General features: G+C 48.2%; 2 protein-coding genes across 10 annotated transcripts in view; both read right to left on the bottom strand.

Annotated features, from left to right (window-relative positions):
- Nucleotides 1-20895, bottom strand: part of LOC143653503 (anthrax toxin receptor-like) — a 45690-nt gene that overhangs the window by 20000 nt on the left and 4795 nt on the right. Inside the window, exons 1-3 of one of the 3 annotated variants that reach the window (XM_077124541.1) lie at nt 12622-12971; nt 1184-1255; nt 503-574 (exon numbers count right to left, since the gene is read on the bottom strand). In XM_077124541.1, the coding sequence (XP_076980656.1) occupies nt 503-574; nt 1184-1255; nt 12622-12812 (335 nt within the window). In that variant the 5' untranslated portion in view covers nt 12813-12971. Of the gene's footprint in view, nt 1-502; nt 575-1183; nt 1256-9079; nt 9411-12621; nt 12972-20895 lie in introns of those variants that run through there. The other 2 variants (XM_077124542.1, XM_077124543.1) reach the window with 2 other exon arrangements.
- The window catches only part of LOC143653504 (zinc finger protein 37A-like), a 79288-nt gene continuing 74499 nt past the window's right edge, over nt 16107-20895 (bottom strand). For 4 of the 7 annotated variants that reach the window (XM_077124544.1, XM_077124545.1, XM_077124548.1 and 1 more), the window contains one exon: nt 19773-20515. The gene's annotated coding sequence lies outside the window, so the exon portion shown is untranslated. Of the gene's footprint in view, nt 19303-19770; nt 20516-20895 lie in introns of those variants that run through there. The other 3 variants (XM_077124551.1, XM_077124547.1, XM_077124546.1) reach the window with 3 other exon arrangements.

The raw sequence follows: 20895 nt of genomic DNA, 5'->3' as shown, positions 1-20895 counted from the left end.
TGTCCCAGCCAGCTTGGTGTCAGCCTGCTCTCAGGCGCCTCTTTTGGGGCCCACCGTGGTGGTATCCCTTCCCCTCCACTAAAGACCCCGGCACCCCGACTGCCCCCCATTGTCCGGCATGGCTCTGGCCCAGTCTTCTCTCTTCCCACTAGCCTAGAAGAGAGAGGGCCATGCCTATAGAAAGGTGCTCAGAACATACGCTGGTGTTGGAAAAGGAGGCATACCTCTCCCCACCAGCACCCCTGGATGCCAGGAATCCTCAGAGGTTCTAAGACAAGAATGGATTGCTGCAAGGAGGGGCTCAGGACAGATTGGGGCCAGGGGTCGGCATGGGTTGAGGAGAGAACACTGGGAAATGCAATTGTCTGCGGGTGACAGGGACTCTTTAGGGAACCCAGGGGCCAGGGATAGGGAGGAAGGGGGCACCAAGGTCACTCCCTCACTGCCCACGATCTGTCTAGGGAGGTCAGGGAGGAAGCGGCTCTTCTGAGCGAGAACTTACGCATCTGTGGTGGGGAGCATGATGATGTCAGCCTTCGCACTGGAGGTAATAAACGATATCGGCATGTTCGGGCTGCGGAGGGGACACCCACTCGTGAGAAGCCTTTCACACAGCTGGGAATGACACCAGCCCATTGCCTGCTCCCCACCTTACCTTTTCCATTTGGGAACCATTCCCAGACCGGGTAATACTGATACTTTTAGGGAAGGTTTTCAAGGGCTTTCACTCTGGAGAAGGTTACCAGGATGACAACCTGCTCCATCCATAAACCCCCAACACCCCAAAGTACATGTACACACCCACACCCACTCTTACAGTGACACTGAGACCTGCCCTCTTGTCCCTGAGGCTGCAGAACATCTCCCTTCTACTGTGATATATTTTATAGCTTTGTCCCTCCTTTCCTCCTCCCTCCTCCCACCTCAAAGTAATTCTTCTCCATCTGGGGAGCAGGTCAGGGACATCCCTCCCCTGCCTTGCCCTGCCCAGTCTTTAATAAGCTCTTCCCCACCACAGGGTGCACCATCCCTCAGCGACCACAGTGGACCGTCCAGTGGGATCCTCATCAGGGCCCCGGGCTTGGAGCTCCCACCCAAGGTGCTTGCAGGCCCCCCGACTCTAAAAGAGATGTGCACTTTGCCCGGAAGACAACAGGCACCCCACAGTGCAGAGAAGTCATACTTCTTCAGTTTTTCTACTAGCGTCGTCACGAATTCCGCGATGATCGGCCAGCTATGCCTCACACTGTCAGACCTGAAGAAAACAAAACATGGGTCAGGGAGGTAAGGCACATGGTTCGAGCTTCCCCCTCTCCTCCTCTTCCAGCCTCTTCCGCAACAAGCTCCTCCCCTCCCCAGCCTTGGGGTGCAGCAGCCCTCAGGCACCACGGTGCATGGCCCCGGTCAAGGATTTTCATCAGGGTGGACAGTGGATGTGGGGTGGCCCACGGACCCATTTGTCCAGGTTGGGGAAGCCCCTGGCCTGGGATTTCCAAGGCTAAACCCAAGACAGTCCCAGGCAGACCAGGAGAGGTGGCAGACCAGGAGAGAGGGCTTGCAGACAAGGAACTGGGAAGGATATATTGCTGGACAAAGCCCCAGCGGATTCTGAGGGGCCGCCTTCTCGTGGGTTCCTCACTCTTTGGTAATGACCACATTCCAGCTACTTGCTCCTCTCTGACCCTTTAAAGGTGTCTGTGATTGAGTGAGGGTGGGAGCTCTTCTACATCACTCCCTCCACAAGCCCCTTGGAAGCCACAGTCCAGCTCCACAGGTTACCCAGATCTAATGTGGAAGTGCTCCTGATGGACTCTTGCCTCCTTGAGTTTTGGACTCTGCCCAACCTACCCCCTTACGTAGAGAAGTCTGTTTCTGACCTGCCAAGGCTTGCTCACTGCACCCCCAAGTTCTGCCCTCTCCCTCCCATTTCCCAGCACCCAAATGGTGGGATGGGACATTCCCTACAGGACCCTGTGTCTCAGCAAGGGAAGAGGGCAGGCCAGACTTCTTTCCCTTGTCTCCTAGAACCCTGCAAAGCTGAGCCACTCTTGGCACAAAAGTCTCCTCCAGCTGTCCCTGCTAGGGGGAGGAGCAAGAGCAAGCTAGAATCCGGCCCTACTGGCTTCATCAGGCACTGGCCAGCAGGGAAAGCCCAGGACCTCCAGTCTGTACTTTCCGACACTTTCTCCCACTGAATAAACTGAGAGACTTCTCCAAGTTGTACTTAGTACCTGGAAGGACACTAAGGAGGGTGAAGGGGCTGAGGTTCAAGCCCCATCTGGCTAGGAGGGAAGCCGCTCACATCTGCCCACAGCCCAAGGTTCAGGGTCTTTGCACGCCCACAGATCTGCTGCTCTGCTCAGCATCATGGAAATGGAACTATTTCTAGGTTAAGGGTCACAGAGAGAGAAAGAAGCCACAGAAGGGGCACCCAGAAGCTGAAAGTCAGAGAACAGAAAGGCCAGGAGAAGCTGCCATATGCATTGCTATGTGACAGAAGAGCCCAGAATCTACACAAGCTGCCATCCTCAGTATGCCATTCTTTGGGAGGAAAGCATCACCTGAGTGATGGCTTGACTTGTACTTCTCTTAACCTCAAAACCATGAGCCAGTACATTTGCATTGTTGAAGCCAAGCTACTGCATGGAGAAAACTAAAACAACTCTAAATGACATGTCTCTGTGTGTTTCCATTTACCCAAAAGCAGACTTCTCCTCTGCACCATCCTTACTGCCTCCTTTAGGCTGCATCTAATACCATCAAGAGATGGTGAGGAAACTAAGGACAGAGGGTTCTCACAATATCAGAACTATCATTTATGGAGCACTTATATCCCAGGCAGTTTGCATGATGGTTTCCAATTCCAGAACAACCTCATGATACCGGCATTATTCTCACGTTCAGATGAGATAACTGAGACTCAGGTAGGTCAAACCATTTGCCACAATTTCTAGAGCTGGCATGGATTTGAACCCAAATCCAACTGCAAGCCTGGCTGCTTGATTGGATTATCTCCAAAGAGATGCGATTCGATCAAGTGTGGGTATTAAACCTGATGAGATGGAGATGTGGCTTTTTCCACCCATTCTAGATGCATCTTGTTTACTTTACTAGAATCCTTTAAAAGCAGAAGCATTTTGGAAAAAGCTTCAGAATGACATAGCCACGAGAAGCAGAGAGTCCACCAGCCAGCAGCCTTTGGAGATGAGGAAGAACACCCCTGGCAGAGTTTCCTGGAGCAAGAGGCCTGGAGAGGAAGCTAGCAGACATTGCCATGTTCACCAGGTACTCTTCCAGTTGAGAGAGAAACCCTGAACCTCATCAGCCTTCTTGACCCAGATATCTCTCCCTGGATGCCTTAAATTGGACATTTTTATAGACTTGCTTTAATTGGAACATTTTCTCAACCTTAGAACTGTAAACTAGCAGCTTATTAAATTCCCCTTTAAAAAGCCATTCCATTCCTCATATACTGCATTTCAGCAGCTAGCAAACTAGAACCCCCAAATGCTCTTGAGCTGAAGAGCAAACCTTCTTCGGGCTTCAAGTTCCCACCATCTGGCTTCTCCCCGTCCTCCCCCTTCCTCAAGCTCCAGTCCTGCTGGGATCACCTGAGGTCTGCCTCCCTTGGACCTTTGCACAGGCTTTGCCTTCAGCATGGAGTCCCTTCCCAGGTGCTCTGTGGTACCCAGGCCAATAAAATGGATGTACTTAGGGGCTCACCCACATTCACCAAACTCCATCTAGTGAATTAAAGTCGAAGCTGGCACCAAACCCTCCTCTCCAGAAGAGAAGTGATAACCAGAGAGCCTCCATGCAAATAACAGATTGTTTCTGCCTCTCAGACCATCCCAGCAATTATCAGGGACTTCCGCATGCCAACTGTGTGGTTTTGGAATGGGCCCCAGAGTCAGAAATTCCAGAGTTCCAATCCTGGCTCCATGTCTTCTTTCTAGAAGCTTCAATAGATCACTGCCTGTCCTTAACCCTCCTCTTCTCCTCATCCATAAAGCAAAGGGAATACCATTTGCCCAAAGCACTGTCAAGCAGCCTCAGTCAAGGAAGTTACTTTCATCTCTTACATTTATCCCAGCTCAGGCCACACCTTGCCTCCCCCATCCAAACTGTCAAACCCTGTGACCTCTATCTTCAGTATGAATCTAGAATCTGGCCAATCATCATGTCCTCCTCCACCACTGTGTATCTTCACCATCATCTTCTTCAACCTCCACCTGGGAGAACTCAGCACCCAGGGAGGAGTTGTTGGCTCCCCGGGACTAAGGAGAAGGAGTCAGCTGTGGTCCAGATAAGCCTTCCCTGACCTCCTCTGGCCACCTAACAACAGGGACCCCAAATACATGAAACAAACCTAAAAAGAGCTGAAGGGAAAAATAGACAGTTCTATAATAATTGTCAGAGGTTTCAACACACTATTTTCCATACTGCATAGAATACTGAGACAAAAAAATCAACATGGAAATAGAAGACTTAAACAGAACCATAAACCATCTAGAGCTAACAGACATATGTAGAATAATGTACCCAATGACGGCAGAATAAATATTTGTTTCAAGTGCACATGGATCACTCTTAAGAAGACCACGTGTTAAGGCACAAGACAAGTCATGATCATTTTAAAAGACTGAAATCATTCAAAGTAACTTCCTGAAGCACAATGCAATGAACCTAGAAACTAATAACAGAAGAACCACCAGGAAATTTACAATATGTGGAAACTGAACAATAAACTCTTCAACAACCAATGAGTTAAAGAAGAAATCACAAGGGACATTAGAAACTACTTGGAGAAGGATGAAACGTTAAAAATACCACATAGCAAAAGTTATGGGATGCAGTGAAGGCACGGCTGAGAAGGAAATTTTTAGCTATGAATTCCTATATTAAGAAGAAGAAAGATTTCAAATCAATAACTTGACTTCACATCTGAAAGAGAGGAAAGTAAATTCAAAATTAGCAGAAGGAAGACATTATTAAAAGATTACAGCAGATATCAATGAATATGTAAAAAATTGAGAGCTTCAACAAAATTAGGTATTAGTTCATTGAAAAGACAACAAGATTTTCTCAGCTTTAGCTAATGTGTCAAAGAAAAGACATAACTAAAATAAAAAATAAAGTAGTGGCATTACTATCGAATGCATAGAAATGAAAAAGATTATAAGAGGCTATTATGCACAATTTTACACCAAAAAAAATTAGAAAACCTAGATGAATTGGAAGAATTGTAAAAAACACACTAATTACCTAAACTGGCTCAAGAAGAAACAGAAGAGTGCAACAAATCTATAACAAATATAGACACTGTATAAATAAACAGAACATTTGCACCAAAGGAAGTCTAGGAACAGGCAGCTTCAAAGGCGAATTCTTCCAACATCTCAAGAAGAAATTAACATCACCCTTCTTTAATCCTTGCAGCGCATTTAAGAAGAAGGAACAGTTCCTAATCCATTCCATGAGGCCAGTATGACTATGATAGCAAGGCCTGAAAAAGATATCCTTAGGAAAGAAAATTACAGACCAATTTTTTTAATGAATATCGATGCAAAAAAACTTTAACAAAACAACATCAAAATGAATCCAACAGCATGTTAAACAGATTGTACACCATGATCAAGTGGTATTCATCCTATGAAAGCAAGTCTGGTTAAATATGTTTATCAATCAATATAAAACATCCTATAAATAGAATGAAGGAAACAAAAGAACATGATCATCTCAATGTATGCAGAAAACACATTTGAAAAAACCCAGCACGCTTTCTTGGTAAAAATGCTCAGAACACTGGGAAGACAAGGAAACTTGTCTCACATCGGACTTCCAGGAAGACGAAAGCATTAAGGACAGGCAGAACTCACTCCTCCACCAAAAACACCGAGAGAACAGGCAGAAACTGTCAAAATCAGTCAGTGATTCTGGGGCTCAGGGGACCAGGCAGGGAAGGACCATTGCTAAGACCAGGGAAGGAAGAGTTGAATGGAAAAACAGAAACTACAAGAAATTGCAGTGGGTGAACTTGCCCATAGCTTCTGGTGCCAGTCCTCCACCCTGGAGGCTGGCAGCTGTGAGTTGGCCTGGTTCTTGCCCAGCTGGCAAGATGTGGTACAGTTCTGATCCAACCATTGGCCAGCAAAGTTAACACTCTGGATCCTGCAACCATGAGCCTTTCTACAGAGGAGCAGGGAATGCCCATGGCTCCATAATTTCCACAAGGAGAGAGACTGCAGCAAATGACTGATCTCCTGTCATTTGACTGATCTCCACCACGATCCCTGGCAACCATCCTCCACCCTCGAGGTCGGCAGTTTCAGGTCAGCCTGGTTCTCACCCAGCTGGCTGCTGTGGTCTGAGAAAGTGTCAGGTCTGCAGGACCCAGAGTGGGTGCTCACAGCTCCATTATTTCCCATCCATAGATAAACTGAAACAATCAACTGGGTTCAACCGCACCTCTGGCACAGCTCCTGGTTGGCCCTGACCCTGCCCAATTGGCTTCTGCAGATTGGGAGAGTCAGGTAAAGCCCTTCCACCCAGGAACAAATGGCAGGGGGAGGGGGCATGGTACAGTTCTGGCTTAACTACTGAAGGAGAAAATTGGACAATGTGTCCCCCAGACTTGGTCCTTTCTGGACGGGTGCCTGAAGCACCTCAGGGCCATTATTTCCACCTGCCTCAGAAACAGAGGGGTCAGTAGTTTAAAACATAGCCTACCTTTGTAGAGTTGTGGGGAAGGGGCTGCCAAAGAACACCAGCTGCTAGGAAAGTGTAGTCTTGGGAGGCAGCTTTCCTGACCCTCTCTATCCGGGACCCACTGGAATGGGTCTTCACACCCTATGTGGGACTCAGACCCTGTTTTAGCAGGGAAATACAACTAAGTACCAAAGACCTTTAATAAAAACCTAAGTAACAGCCCAATCTTGTCAACATAATCAGATACCCAGACACCAGCAAAAAATTACAAGACACACTGAGAAAAATAACATGCGGCTATGCCAAACAAATTAAAAATGGGATGAGAAACAGAATTTGGTACAACTAATCAAAGATGTTCAAAGAAAAACTCCAACTTCTGAATGAAAGCAAAGGAAGAGATGCTTATCTTGCCCCAAATTTAAAATTTCTGTAGCACTATGTCTAATCTAACCTCTCTGACCAGTGTATTTAAACAACCTAAATACATGGGACCTAGAATAGGGAATGAGATCTCGTTACTCTATACAGGTTACTATAATATCCGGATACATTCCAGAGTATTGGGGGCAGAAAATAAAAAAATATTTCCAAAATCCCCTTAAGGGACTGAAGAAAAAAATGTGGAAGCATTGAACTTCCCCTCCTGGGGAGCTCCCAATAGTCTCTCAAGCATTGGAGACTCCCAATTTAATAAGCCAAGCCTTCAATCTTGAAGCTTGCCCTTATGAAACTTATTTCTGCAGTGGCAAAACTAAGCCTACTTAAAATTATGCCGAACAGTCACCCCCCCTCCCCCCAGTAGTGGCCTCTCTCTTTAAGTCAACTCAGCAAATAAACTCACTACCCTCCCCCTTATATGGAACATGCTTCCCAGGGATGAGCCTGGCCCTGGCATTGTGGGATTGAGAATGCCCTTCTGACAAAAAGGGGGGAAATAAATAGACCAAAATAAAGTTTCAGTGGCTCACAGATTTCAAATAGGTTGAGAGGTCATTCTGGTGGTTACTCTTATGCAAGCTTCAGCCAGATGTCACAAATTGTCACATTATGCCAAACCCCAACCAACACTATTCCTGAAAACTCTAAAGAATACACTGGGCTGTATCTAAGATGCTATAAATGTTTTTCTTTGTAAGTTTATTTATTCATAAACTTAAGGCCTCTAGATTGTTCCTATGCCAGATAAGACCTGAAACCCAGAGGTATCAGCCTCTTTAAGAATATCAATGAGTTTCATTCCTCTACCCCATAAGGCTTACATCCCTTTCCAACATGAAGAAGCTAAAATGATCATTGCCCGGGTATCCCGGAAGATTGAGAGAATGATCACATAAGAGGGAGGAGGTTTAACTGAGAAATTAAGATTTAACAAATGATTATGATTCTTGATTATGATTACTGACTCATTAAATAGATATTTCTTTTTTCTTTCAAATGTTTCAGAATAACCAGGAGGAAATACCCGAAACTGTTGAACTGTAATCCAGTAGCCTTAATCTCTGATAATGCTTGCATAGCTATTTAACTTTTATCATGTGACCATGTGATTATGAAAACCTTGTGACTGATACTCCCTCTATCCAGAGTATGGATAGATAAAATAAAGGCATGAGTGAAAAAACAGTAATAAATGGTTGGGAATATGGAGGAAAGCCCTACGTAAATTATGGACAATAGTTAAAATACTTCTGTAATAATCTCTCATCAATTGTAACAAATATAACTAGTGTTTAAAAATAGTAGAATTAAAAAAAAGTTTAGCATCAATGCTAACAAATTTTCTGCACCGATGCAAGTGTTGGTGGTGGGTTGGTGCATGGGAATCTTGTATTTTATGCATGACTTTCCTGTAAAGCCACAAGTTCTCTAATAAAAAAAAATTTTTTTAGGGAAGGCATAAAGCAGTGGGGACAACCAAATCAACAGGCCGAGCCCTCAGACTTGGGGTTTGCCCCTATGAAACTTATCCCTCGAAAGGATAAGCTAAGCCTATTAAAATTAGGCCTAAGAGTCACCCCCCGAGAACCTTTTTTGTTGCTCAGATGTGGCCTCTCTCTCCCTCTCTCTCTCAGCCGACATGGCAAGTGAACTCACTGCCTTCCCCACCCTACATGGGACACGACTCCCAGAGGTGTAAACTCCCTGGCAACATGGGACAGAAATCCTAGAATGAGCTGAGACTCACCATTAAGGGATTGAGAAAACCTTCTCGACCAAAACGGGGAAGAGAGAAAGAAGACAAAAGAAAGTGACAGTGGCTGAGAGATTTCAAACAGAGTTGATAGGTTATCCTGGAGGTTATTCTTACACATTATATCGATATCCCCTTTTTAGTTTATGGTGTATTAGAGTGGCTAAATAGAAGTACCTAAAACTGTACAGCTGTGTTCCAGTAGCCATGTTTCTTGAAGATGATTGCATAATGATATAGCTTTCACAATGTGACCATGTGATTGTAAAAACCTTGTGTTTGATGCTCCTTTTATCTACAGTATAGACAGAGGAGTAAAAAATATGGATAAGAAATAAACAACAGGGGAACAAAGGTTAAAATAAATTGAATAGATTGAAATACTATGGTCAGTGAGAAGCAGGGGTAGGGGGCATGGTATGTATGAGTTTTTTCTTTTTTCGTTTTGTTTCTTTTGCTGGAGAAATGCAAATGTTAAAAAAAAAATGATCATGGCGATGAATACACAACCATGTGATGATTTTGTAAGCTACCGATTGTAACCATGTCAAGAATGTTTGTGTTTGTTTGTTTATTACAACGAAAATAGTTTTAAAAAGTTATACAAAAAAAGAAGGCATAAATAAAAGGCATGAGAGCTCGTGTTCACAGATTGAGAGAGTTAATATTGTTAAAATATCAATATTACCCTTCGCAATGTACGGATCCAACACAATCACAGACAAAACTACAGCAGCCAGAACATTGAGGTGGAAGGCCCACTCTCTGCTTTCAAGGCAAATTCACCGTCTCCAAGTGCATGGGTCGTTCCATGGCCCTGGCCCGAGGTTTCTTGGCTTCAGACCTTGGTTTCCATGGTTCTACCTTTGAAATTGTTTTTCCTCCAAGCGGCCCTTTTTCTGTCCATTTTAGTCCAGATTGGCAGGATTCTGTCTATACAAACTCCACAAAACTCTTGACGGTTTTCTATGCAGTGTGTTGGGATCATGCCCATCAGGCAATAGGACTTTCCAGAAATCCTTCCTGGATACCTGCATCTTCAGTCCTGGCTTTTTCTGAAACGTCTAATTTTTTTCCAAGTTTGGTTAAATCCTCACATGGGGCACCATTTCTCTGGGGTCTCCCTTTCTGGAAGCCCATAGTGTTCCAGAACATCAATTTCTGGTTTTGTTGTACCCAAGAGTTCAGTTCTCAGCTTATCTATTTCCTGTCTTATTTCGCTATAAGCTTTAAGCAGAAACCAAGCTGCACTTTCTACGTTTAATTTGGACATCTCTTCTGCTAAATATCCAGGCTTGTGCCTTTTAACATACGCCTTTCATCTAAAACCTGCCATCAATTTTGCCAGATTCTTTGCTACTTTAAAACAAGGATCGCCTTCCTGCCAGTTTGCAGTAACACATGCATCATTTCTGTGTAAGGCCTTATCAGAGGTATTTTTAGATTCCACATTTCTACCAACAGTCTCTTCAAAGCATTCCAGGCCTTTTCTAATATGTTCCTCACAGTTCTTCCAGAATCTTCCCCTTATTCATTTAAAAAAGCTATTCTACATGTTTCATATTCACAAACCGCAGCAGCACCCCACTTCTCTGTTACTAAATCCAGTTTAGTTTGTAAAAGCTGCTGGAATGCAATATAGCAGGAGTGGAATGGCTTTTAAAAAGGGGGAATTTATTAAGTTGTAACTTCACAGTTATAAGGCCATGAAAATGTCTCAGGCAACCAGGGAAAGATACCTTGATTCAAGAAAGGACTGACAAAGTTTAGGGTTTCTTTCTCAATGGGAAGGGAATGTGGTTATGTCTGTTAGCTTTCTCTCCTCATTTCATAAGGCTTCCTCTGGGGTGTTCTCCCTCTGCATCTCCAAAGGTCTCTGTCTGTGTGGGCTCTTGTGGTTTTAAAGCTCTTTCCAAAGTGGTTCCTTTTTGAAACCTGCAGGTTTTCAGAACTGTTTCGGTTCAGTGACCCCTGTGTTCCTTCCAATTTCTCCCTATAGAAATGGGTATATGTATCCGATGACTGTTCTTCCTTTGTACATTGGTGGCAGATAACTTGTTCTGAGTTTTACATGTCCAGAGCCAGAAGAGAATTTTGTCTTAGGACAGACCAAACATGTAGCTGATTTTGATGAGATTTTGTTCTGTTTCTGAATTTGTATTGCTACTGAAATGGTTTAAGACTTTCTGCTATTGTTACGGAATGACTGTATTTTGCATTTGGAAAGAACATATCTTTTGGGGTTCCAAAGGGTGGAACATGCCAGTTTAAAGCTATTATGTACCCCAGAAAAGTTATGTCATTTAATCCTCATTCAATATCGCTGGGTGGGATCTTTTGTATTGTTTCCATGGATGTGACCCAACCAATTGTGGGTGGTAATTTTTCATTAGATGGTTTCCATGGAGATGCCTCTCTATCCACTCAAGGTGGGGCCACTCACTAGAGCCCTTTTTGAGGGAATCATTTTGGAAAAAGCTTTAGAGCCAATAGAGCCCACTCAGCCAAGACACGTCTGGAAATGCAGAATAATGCCCCTGGGGAAGCTTTATGAGATGAACAGAGAAAGCTAGCAGACATCACCATGTGTCCTCCCGCTTGAGAGAAAAACCCCAAACTTCATTGGTCCCTTCTTGAATCAAGGTAACTTTCCCTGGATGCTTTAGTTTGGACATTTTCACAGCCTTAGAAACGTAAACTTACAACTTAATAAATTCCCCCTTTTAAATAAAGCCCACTCCATTTCTGGTATATTGCATTCTGACAGCTTTAACAAACAAAATACCCATACCCAGACAGACCAACTGCTCCTGAAAGTGCATGGATGTAAGATGGGCCCCCAGCTTGAAGAAGAACAAAGGAAAGCAACTACAGGAAGCAAAGCAAAAGAATTCCTCAGCATCTGAGACACCTTGTGCCACAGCAGCAACAGGCAGCTTCCTTGGGATCCTGTAAAGACAGAAATCTTATAGATTAAGGAGCAGGCCTCTTGAAGGAGGGTCAAAGGTCTTCCAGAAGCATGACTGCTCTGTATAAAGAAATCAAACAAAATAGAGTTACGAAGGCTAAGAGATTTTAAATGGGGTCGGGAGGCCATTCTGGAGGTTATTCTGCAAATCTCAGCCAGCGATCACAAACTACCGAACTATGTAAAGCTTCAAGTGACAATGCACTTCAAAACCCTAAAGACAACGGGACCCCATAAACAAACAAGATAAAGAACTCAGCTATGTGATAACTCAAAGGACATTGGGAGCACGCCAAATATCTTCCTACACACAACTTACGGAATCTTTTTCTTTAAAAACCCTTGCCCGCAAGTGCCAAGACAGAACACTATTTGGGTGCTATCTGAACCTGTGCACCCAGGATTGCCATTCTAAGACCCCAAATAAACACCTTTGTTGCCTTGCGGCTTAGTTTTTTATTTCCCAGTAGAAACCTCCAAAGAAAAAAACGTCTGGAAACAAAGGCCTGGAGCAACACTTTGTCGCAGGAAACAGGAATTGGCAGAGATGCCTCTGGTTGTGCCTGAGCCTGGGACTGCTGGCAGTGCCCCCAGGAGACAGAGAGGCGCTCCGGGAACGGTCTCAGGTCGCCTACTGCTGTGCTGGGTCCTCTCAGACTGCCCCTCTCCCGCCCCGCCTCCCACCTCCGCAGGCACCTCGCCCCCACCCACCCCCATCTGGACCTCTGCCCCAGGCGCCGGGGATAATTACTTCTCCAGGACGAAGTGGAGGTGATAGGATGGCTTGCACTCTGGTGAACTGCCCGAAGTCTGGCTCCAAACGCTCCTTCCGCCCCGAACAAGATGGGGTCTGCCTTCAGCGCCAGGCAGCTGCGTCGGCAGGAGCAGCAGTAGCACCAGCACCAGCAGCCAGAAGGGCGCCTGGGGGGCACAGCTCCCCATCTTTCCTCCCTTTCTGGCTGCCCCGCAGTTGGGATCCTGGGGCTGGGCTCTGCCGCAGCCCAGGATCTGAATGTGTACCTATATACAGACACATATATATAGCACACAATCACCTCCTCGCTACCAAAACACGCTCCGCCCTGACCGCACACCCGCTCAGCGCACACACAGGGGGAAACTGCTGGCTCAGGACACCCACAGCTGACTCCTGGTAGTGCCCCGCCCTGACCTCGCCCGGAGACCTTTATTACAACGGCCATGAAGGTTGACAGGAGGCTTTGTGACCTGCAGCTCTGCGTACAGCACCCCAGGGCCAGCAGGTAAGGTCAGTGGTCCCAGAGGGCCAGAACAGGGGAGTGAAGCCGGAGGAGGAGGGTGGCCTCAGGGGAAGGGGGGAGGCTGCGCCGAGGGGGAGTGGCAGGTGTGGGGGGCACGGGAGAACCCTCCAGAAACCTGCAGTAGGAGGGAACCCAATGAGCCCAAGGGTCCTTCCACCCCCAACCCATTTCAGTCTTTCCCTCACTCCCTGCCCACCGCCACCGCCCTCCCTTCCCCAGGCCCTGCAGGCACCATGACCATTTCCCTGGACCCATACCCTCCCCTGTCTCAGCAGGAACTCAAACATCCACACAGTCCCTCAGGCTGCACTCCGGGGGCTGCGTGCCCAAGCAGAACATCCCTCTGCTCCTGCCCTTTGCAGGACTCTTCTTGGGGAGTGTGTATACACAGTGTGACACCCTCAGAAAGGGGACCCACGGTCACGGCACCAGACAGGGTCCCCTTCTTATGTTCCTCCTGCAGCCTCCAACCACCCCTGCCTGATGAGAAATTCCATAAGAGGCAAGTCCCTGGAGGCTCAGCTGTGACTTACCTAAGCTGCCACTAAACTGACCTTTACTGAGCTCCTACAAAGCACCAAGTTTCAGGGACAAGAGACAGGATAAACCCCACAGGAGAAGGGGGGAGGCAGACCCCAACCTGAGTGGGGTGGGGCATGGAGAGAATCAGATCAGAGGATCAGAGAAAGAAGCAAAGATGACAGCGCAGCCAGGGAGCAAGACAGGGTGCTGTCAAGGAAAGCAGTGGGTAGAGGAGAGTTCTTAAAAAGGGGTTTGGGGCATGAAGCCAGGACAGCCCTACAGGGTTCCCAGTGCGCAGAGGGAGGGAAGGAGCCATGAGGACAGTGGGGGAGGGGGGGTCATCAGATGTTCCGGATACCAGGGCCTTGAGGGGCTCTAAGAGGGGTTTACCCGTGAGCCACAGGAAGCTGTGATGGACTGTGGGGGCTTCCTGGTGCTGCTTTGGGGCTCCCTGACTCTGGGCTCATGTAGCCCAGGTTTCAGTTACCTGAATGACAGGCCCAATTCATTTTTCAAGGGAAATTTCATTTAGGGGGCCCATAACTTTTTCATGGACCCAGATGTATCTGGCATCTCTGTGGAATTCCCGAGAGATTGAGTGAGGGTTAAGGAGGCAGTTTGGCTCCCCTGCAGGAGTTGTAAGGACCTCCTGTTCTAGTTTGCTAGCTGCCGGAATGCAATACACCAGAAACGGAATGGCTTTTAAAATAAAGGAATTTAATGAGTTGCTAGTTTACAGTTCTAAGGCCGAGAAAATGTCCCAATTACAACAAATCTATAGAGATGGCATCCAGAAAGATACCTTGGTTCAAGAAGGCCAATGAAGTTCAGGGTTTCTCTCTCAAGTGAGACGGCACATGGAGAACACAGTCAGGGCTTCTCTCTCGGCTGGAAGGGCACATGGCGAATACGGCGTCATCTACTAGCTTTCTCTCTTGGCTTCTGGTTTCATGAAGCTCCCCGGGAGGCGTTTTCCTTCTTCTTCTCCAAAGGTCACTGGCTGGTGGACTCTGCTTCATAGTGTTGCTCTCTGAGTCTCTCATTCTCCAAAATATTTCCTCTTTTATAGGACTCCAATAAACCAATCAAGATCCATCCAAATGGGTGGAGACATGTCATCCCCTAACCCAGTTTAACAACCATTCTTGACTAAATCACATCATCCAGGGAGATGATCTCATTACAGTTTCAAACATACACTATTGAATAGAGATTACTCTACCTTTATGAAATGGGATTTATATTAAAACATGGCTTTTCTTAGGGGGCATGCTTCCTTTCACACCAGCACACCCCCCAATCCACCTCTCTCGCTAAAGCAACAGCACACCTCTGGTCAGCAATGGATGGAGAATGTTTCAACTGGGAGCATGGCCTGAACTTGCAGCCCCAGATTTTGTAAGGCAGGGATTCACACCCTCAGCTCTGGGACTTGGTCTTATTGTCACTGGCTCCAGAGACTCCTGGCCCTGCTTGAGGGACAGATGATGGGACCAAGTCCTTAGCCGGAGAAAAGGAAGAAATGCGGCAGGTCACAGCACACAGGACCCTGGCAGCTCCCCTTCCTGGGCCCCTAGGCACTGGCATTGTCCCTGCCTCTCTCCTCCCTGAGCCCAAGGGATGATGGCAGACTGTCTCCACCCCCTATGCCACTGGGGGGTCCCAGCAGGGAGACCCACCCCTTCAGAGCCTGGATGGTGACTGCGGCCTCCGTGGGACAACTGAGTGGAATTCTGCAGAGAAACTTAAGAAGCATTTAGGAATCATGGAGTTGGGGGCAGGGGACTACAGTGGAGAGAAGACCCCCAGACCACCCCAGCTCTGGTCTCCGTGGAATCACCCAGCTCTTCCTGTTTCCAGGTGGCAGATGCCCACCCCAGGTGGGATATGGAGACTCCCCCAGGCTGGGCACATGATCTCTAATCCTTAGGGACCTGAGGGTGCTCTTGTCCATTTTAAAGATGAGGAAACTCGGGCTCAGAGAGGTGAAGGCCAAGGTCACATACGTAGGAATTTCAGGACCAGGACTGACTGGAGCAAAGAACACCTGGGTGTGCCCCTGGCTTTTCTCACCAGCCTGCGTAGCCTGAGCACCCACCTGCACGAGGTCAGCCATGGAGATGAGACAGGCTGCCGTGCACCTTGTCCTCTTTGCCCCTCTCTCTCTGACTGGGTGTTTGGTCAATAGGACACTGGAGCAGGCATGACTGATGGGAGGGCGGGTCCCTGTAGCTAGTGGCGGCCTCCACCCTCCTCTCCTGCCCGCAGGATGCTCCTGGAGGGTGTCGCGGCGCTCAGTCCGCCTGGCTGCAGAAGGGCAGAGTCTCTCCTCATTGCAGAGGTGGTGCATCAGCGCAAATGACTGCCTGAAACTCCACCCATCAAACCGAAACTCCACACATTCAGGGCACGAAGACCCACCCTGTTTTTCGGGGACAGTTGTGCTCAGCTGGCAGGTCAGGGATGCGGTCTGACAGTCGGAGCTGGGAAGGTGCTTCTGGGGAAGAGCCTGGATGGCACCCAGCCTCAGAAAGCACCACCAGCTGGGCCTGGGGAGGCACCTTCGGGCCGTCAGCACAGGCGGGGGGGGGGGGTCCAGTGTGGGACCGGCACTGTGAGCAGCCCACGCCTGCCGCAGGGTCTCGGGGCCCTCCCTGGGAGCTCCTTGCAGCCCCCTGGAGTACAGGTTCAGCCCGCCAGGGCTGTGTGAGGACAGGGCGAGTCTGCACCAGGAGCTGGAAAGGACACTTGTGATCTCATAGTTCTCTAATTCAGTACACAATTATTAGGCTCCTCTCATCCAGCAGGCCCTGTGTTAGATGCCAGGGCAGAGCTGGCTGTGTAACTCCTGGCCCAGTGCAGAAGGAAAGGCTGAGCCCCTTGTTCAAAGAGAGCCCCTTGCAGTCTTTCTCTCAAGCAGTCAAGCTGCTTTTCATTTGTAACTTAATATTATGTTTCCCTGGCCTGCGGATATTCCCAGGGGAGTGGGAGCTCTGTCCACTGTGCGACCTGTGGCCCCCTGTGCAGCCAACAGTTGCTGAGTTTTCCATCCTGCCATGAGCCCACCAATGTGGTATGTCCTGGCCAAAGATGGAGAAGTCAATGAGGGTCCCTTTGCCCACCGCAGCCATCCCCACCCAGAACAAGGCAGTGCACCCTCTGAGTCAGAACATTCTCAGATCTATAACCCAGGTGAGGGAGAAGCTACCCACCCACCAGTCTGCTCACCAGGCACCCAGGGGTGCTGCCAGGGCTGGGGTAGCACATAGCAGGCCTGACACAGGATGTCACCTGTGCTATGCACAGGGTGGCAACAATTACTGTGGCAGGAAGGGAGGGGAGGCCGAACAGGGCCTAAGACCAGAGGATGGAGGAACCTGCTGAGGGAGTCCAGGAAGCAGCCTGAAAACTGAGCCTCCAAGCCCCAGCTGCTGCTCATGTCCCATCAGACTTCACCATAAAGCACAGGTCCAAAGATGAAATTATGGAGAAGTTCATGATGGCTAGAGTTGTGCCTTAAGTGCCATCCGCAGGGTCTCTCTACAGTACCAGGCTCCTGAGGCTGACTCCGAACAAGGGATGCAGAGACAGAGGGGCACAGGCTCTTCTGTTCCCCTGAGCTTGCTAAGAACACCCTGTCCGGGCCTCATCAGGCTGCAGGGTGGTGGAAAGTGTCATTTGCATCAGGATGCCCTGTGGTCAGTGTTACCAGTGGAGGAGAGAAGAGTGGGCCATGGGGCCGCAGTCTCCTCCACACCAGCGCCCTGTAGGAGGCGCCCCACAGGGCTCAGGGCCCATAAAAGAAATTTGGGTCGCAGGATCCACAGAACACTCTCAAATCATTGCCCGAGCCACTTGCCCAGTACAAGGGTGTCAAAAGCCTATCTCCATCATCATTACTCGGGGGAAAAGCCGCCTCGATCTGGGAACGGAGCGCGCACCAGTGCTGTGCTTCCAATACAAACAAAAACATGACTATTGCCACTGGTGGACAGATACGCATGGTAGGTGTCCTTACTATTCCTGCAATATAGCCACACCAAAGGGAAGTAAGGATTACTACCCAGTGCCCCACCCGGATAAATCACTAACCCGCCACCCAAACCAATCCTTGGAATTAGAAATAGCAGACCCACGGGATGCCAGATGGGAAAAGGGCAAAGCAACAGCAGTCTACAAATCATACCTGTGGTCCCACCCGCAGGGAAAATGGCTCATAAACGGAAGCTACTGCCCTATAACCACCAAGCCAACAGACACCCTGCTGTGAATTAAGGACGTAATCCAGCAGGGCGAAACCCAAGTCCAACAGATCTTGCAACCTGCAAAGCCCCGAAGCCCCTTCACCTGGCCAAGCTTCCTGTGCCTGGTTACAGTGCGCTCAACACCACTCACATCTTCAATGCTTCCACCTGCTTCATTTGCACCTCCCTTAATAAGCCCCTCTGGGCAGCCACCCCGTTACCAGAAGCCCTTATTACCAGCACGAAGGTTAGGCACAACCAACGGTTTCATTCCTGCCAAGTCCCTCTGCTCAAAGACCACTCTACTAGTCTCAGCATTTGCTACGCTACAGCACATTCAAACTTCACATGTAACACAACCATCACAGTAAACAGCACACTCCATGCTGGAACACACTTCTTCTGGTGCAACGGCTCCCTTGCAAAAACCATAAACTCCTCCTCTCCCCTTACCCTGTATCCCAGCAACTCTAGTCCCTCAGCTAAACCTGTATGGAGAAGTTGAGTTGTTGTCCCTCCTCCCCGATCCTCATAGCAGACGAGCCGTTTTTCTGCCTATAGTCGTAGGACTGTCTCTTGCCTCTGCAGCCACCACCACAGGCATAGGAGGGGGCACATTAGGCCACAGTTTGACGGCCACTGCGGACCTTGAGGACAAACTAAGTGCAGCCATCGATGCTTCGACCGCGTCCCTTGCCTCCCTCCAAAGGCAAATCACCTTGGCGCAGGTAATCCTACAAAACCGAAGGGCACTTGACCTCTTAACCGCTGAAAAGGGTGGCACTTGCTTATTCCTGCAGGAACAATGCTGTTATTACATCAACAAAAGTGGCCTGGTAAAAGAAAACCTCAACATTCTGACAAAACTACAAAAAGACCTTAAAGAAAAACAGGCCGTTTTCTGATCCTCCTCCTGGTGGAACTCCCCTGTCCTGGTATGGCTAACTCCAACACTCACCTCATTTCTGGTTATCTGTCTGCTACTAATGCTCGCTCCATTTATTTTAAGGTTCCTGCAAGAACGCTTCAAGGAACCCTCCCGGGTGATGGTCAATCAAATGCTGCTACACCCTTATGCCTCCCTTCCAGTCGAAGCACTGGCCAGCTAAAACCCCCTACCCAATGATGCCCCTGCTCAGCAGGAAGTAGCCAGAAAGCCTGCGACGCCCTATTATATCAGAAAGGCTGGAATGTAAGGCCTGGCCAGGCAGCCCCCGGCTGGAAGGCCCCACCTGAGCTGAAACCGGGAACATCTTGTTATGTAGCTCCGTAAAATCAACCAATCAGCGTCTCCTCCCAACATGCCTCTGAAAGACCCCCACTATACACGGCCCACAGTTATGCGCCTTGTCCCGACCCGCGGGACGATCAACTGAGGCTCTACACCTGTAAGGGAGGAATGGTATGGGACAAGAGACACGAGGAATGACAGCAAGACAAGTATTCTGATCAAGCTGCAAAATTTTATTGAGGAGGCTGGGTATATATACTCTAGAAGGAGAGGGGGTGGCTAGTAGGGACGGTGGTGATCTGGGATTGGTGGCTGCTGTTGCTAGGGTGGATGGCAGAAGTACGGTTAGTACTTTTGGCGCGAACTACTATTACTTCCGTAAAGAAGGCTGATTATAGCTTAGGCTGTTCTTGCATCAGCCCTGGCGGCCATGTTGCATGTTTCCGGCATCGCTGAGGGTGGATTTTATACATGGTACCTTAATTGTCCCCAACATCTCCTCCCTTTGTTTTTCAAAAGGATGGAGGAAGAATGCTGATCGAGCATTCCTTTGGCATTAACCTGCTGGGGGAAATAGAGGCCTCATTCCCCAAGTTGTTTGTGGCTCTGTTTTTCTGGGGAGGGGAATTTCTGCAGCGCGAACCCCTATGCAAATGAGGCATACTTCTCAAGGAGCTCGAAAATGGCCTTTAATTGTTTTGGCCCTCCTTTGCAGTGCTTTGCCTTGCACCCAGCGGTACCAATCATAGCATAAGCTAGAAGCATATTTTCGAGTTGTATGCTGCTCCCGTAGGAGTGGGGATTCTTACCCGCAAGGGTGGGTGGTAGTCAGATATTCTGGATTCATACCTTGGTCAGCGAGGTGAAGCCGGTGATAATGCACTTGAATGGGCCTGCCTAGGGCAGAATCAATTTGGTCCTTAATTAGCTGTATTATCCTTCTTATGGCCCAAGGTGCAAAAGATATTATAAGGAGTAAGGTTATTAAGTAGCCTAATATAGGGAGGAAGTAAGGGAGGATTCCATTGAGTTTCCAGGAGGAACCTCCTTGGGCTTCCCATTCACGTTTGTGATTTGCAATTCCTTCCCTAAGTTTGGTCATGGAATCTTTAATTATTCCAGAATGGTCAGAGTAGAAGCAACATTCCTCCCCTAATGCAGCACAAAGCCCTCCTTGCCTAAGGAAAAGTAGGTCTAAGCCTCTCCTATTTTGGAGAACAACCTCCGATAGAGATGTAAGGGATTTTTCAAGATGGGTGATGGAGGTTTCAATGTGGGCTAAGTCCTCGTCTATTGCAGCTCTTAGGCTGGAGAAGCCTTGTTGTTGGAGGATGATAGAGGTGGTTCCGGTGCTTAGGCCAGCAACACCTAAAAGAGAAGCAATGGTGACAGCCGTGGCGAGTTCTCTCTTTTTTCTCGGCATGGCTGGGAGCCATGCATGCTGTGTATCCCAGTAGTTATAAAGGTCTTCTTCATTTCGGGAAAGGATATGGGGCAACAGGGTTACTAGCACATACGCCTCATTTGTATTATCGAGGGTCGTTTGTGACACACAAGGGGTAAGCCCTGCGGAAGAACACAACCATTTTGCACCCTCTGGGGGAATGTAGTATTTAGCTGATGATGAAGAGGGGGAGGAAGAAGAAGACGGGTCACAGACATTTTTTAAGCAGGGAGGGACGTTACTAAGGTTACCAATGTACTGCCCAAGTGAGGAAATAACGGACTGCAAGGTAAGACCGAATTTT

The sequence above is a fragment of the Tamandua tetradactyla genome, chromosome 13 (genome assembly GCF_023851605.1).
Source record: "Tamandua tetradactyla isolate mTamTet1 chromosome 13, mTamTet1.pri, whole genome shotgun sequence".
NCBI classification, from domain to species: domain Eukaryota; kingdom Metazoa; phylum Chordata; class Mammalia; order Pilosa; family Myrmecophagidae; genus Tamandua; species Tamandua tetradactyla.
Note: the sequence above shows the minus strand (reverse complement) of the source record. Positions and strands in the feature narration are given on the sequence as shown.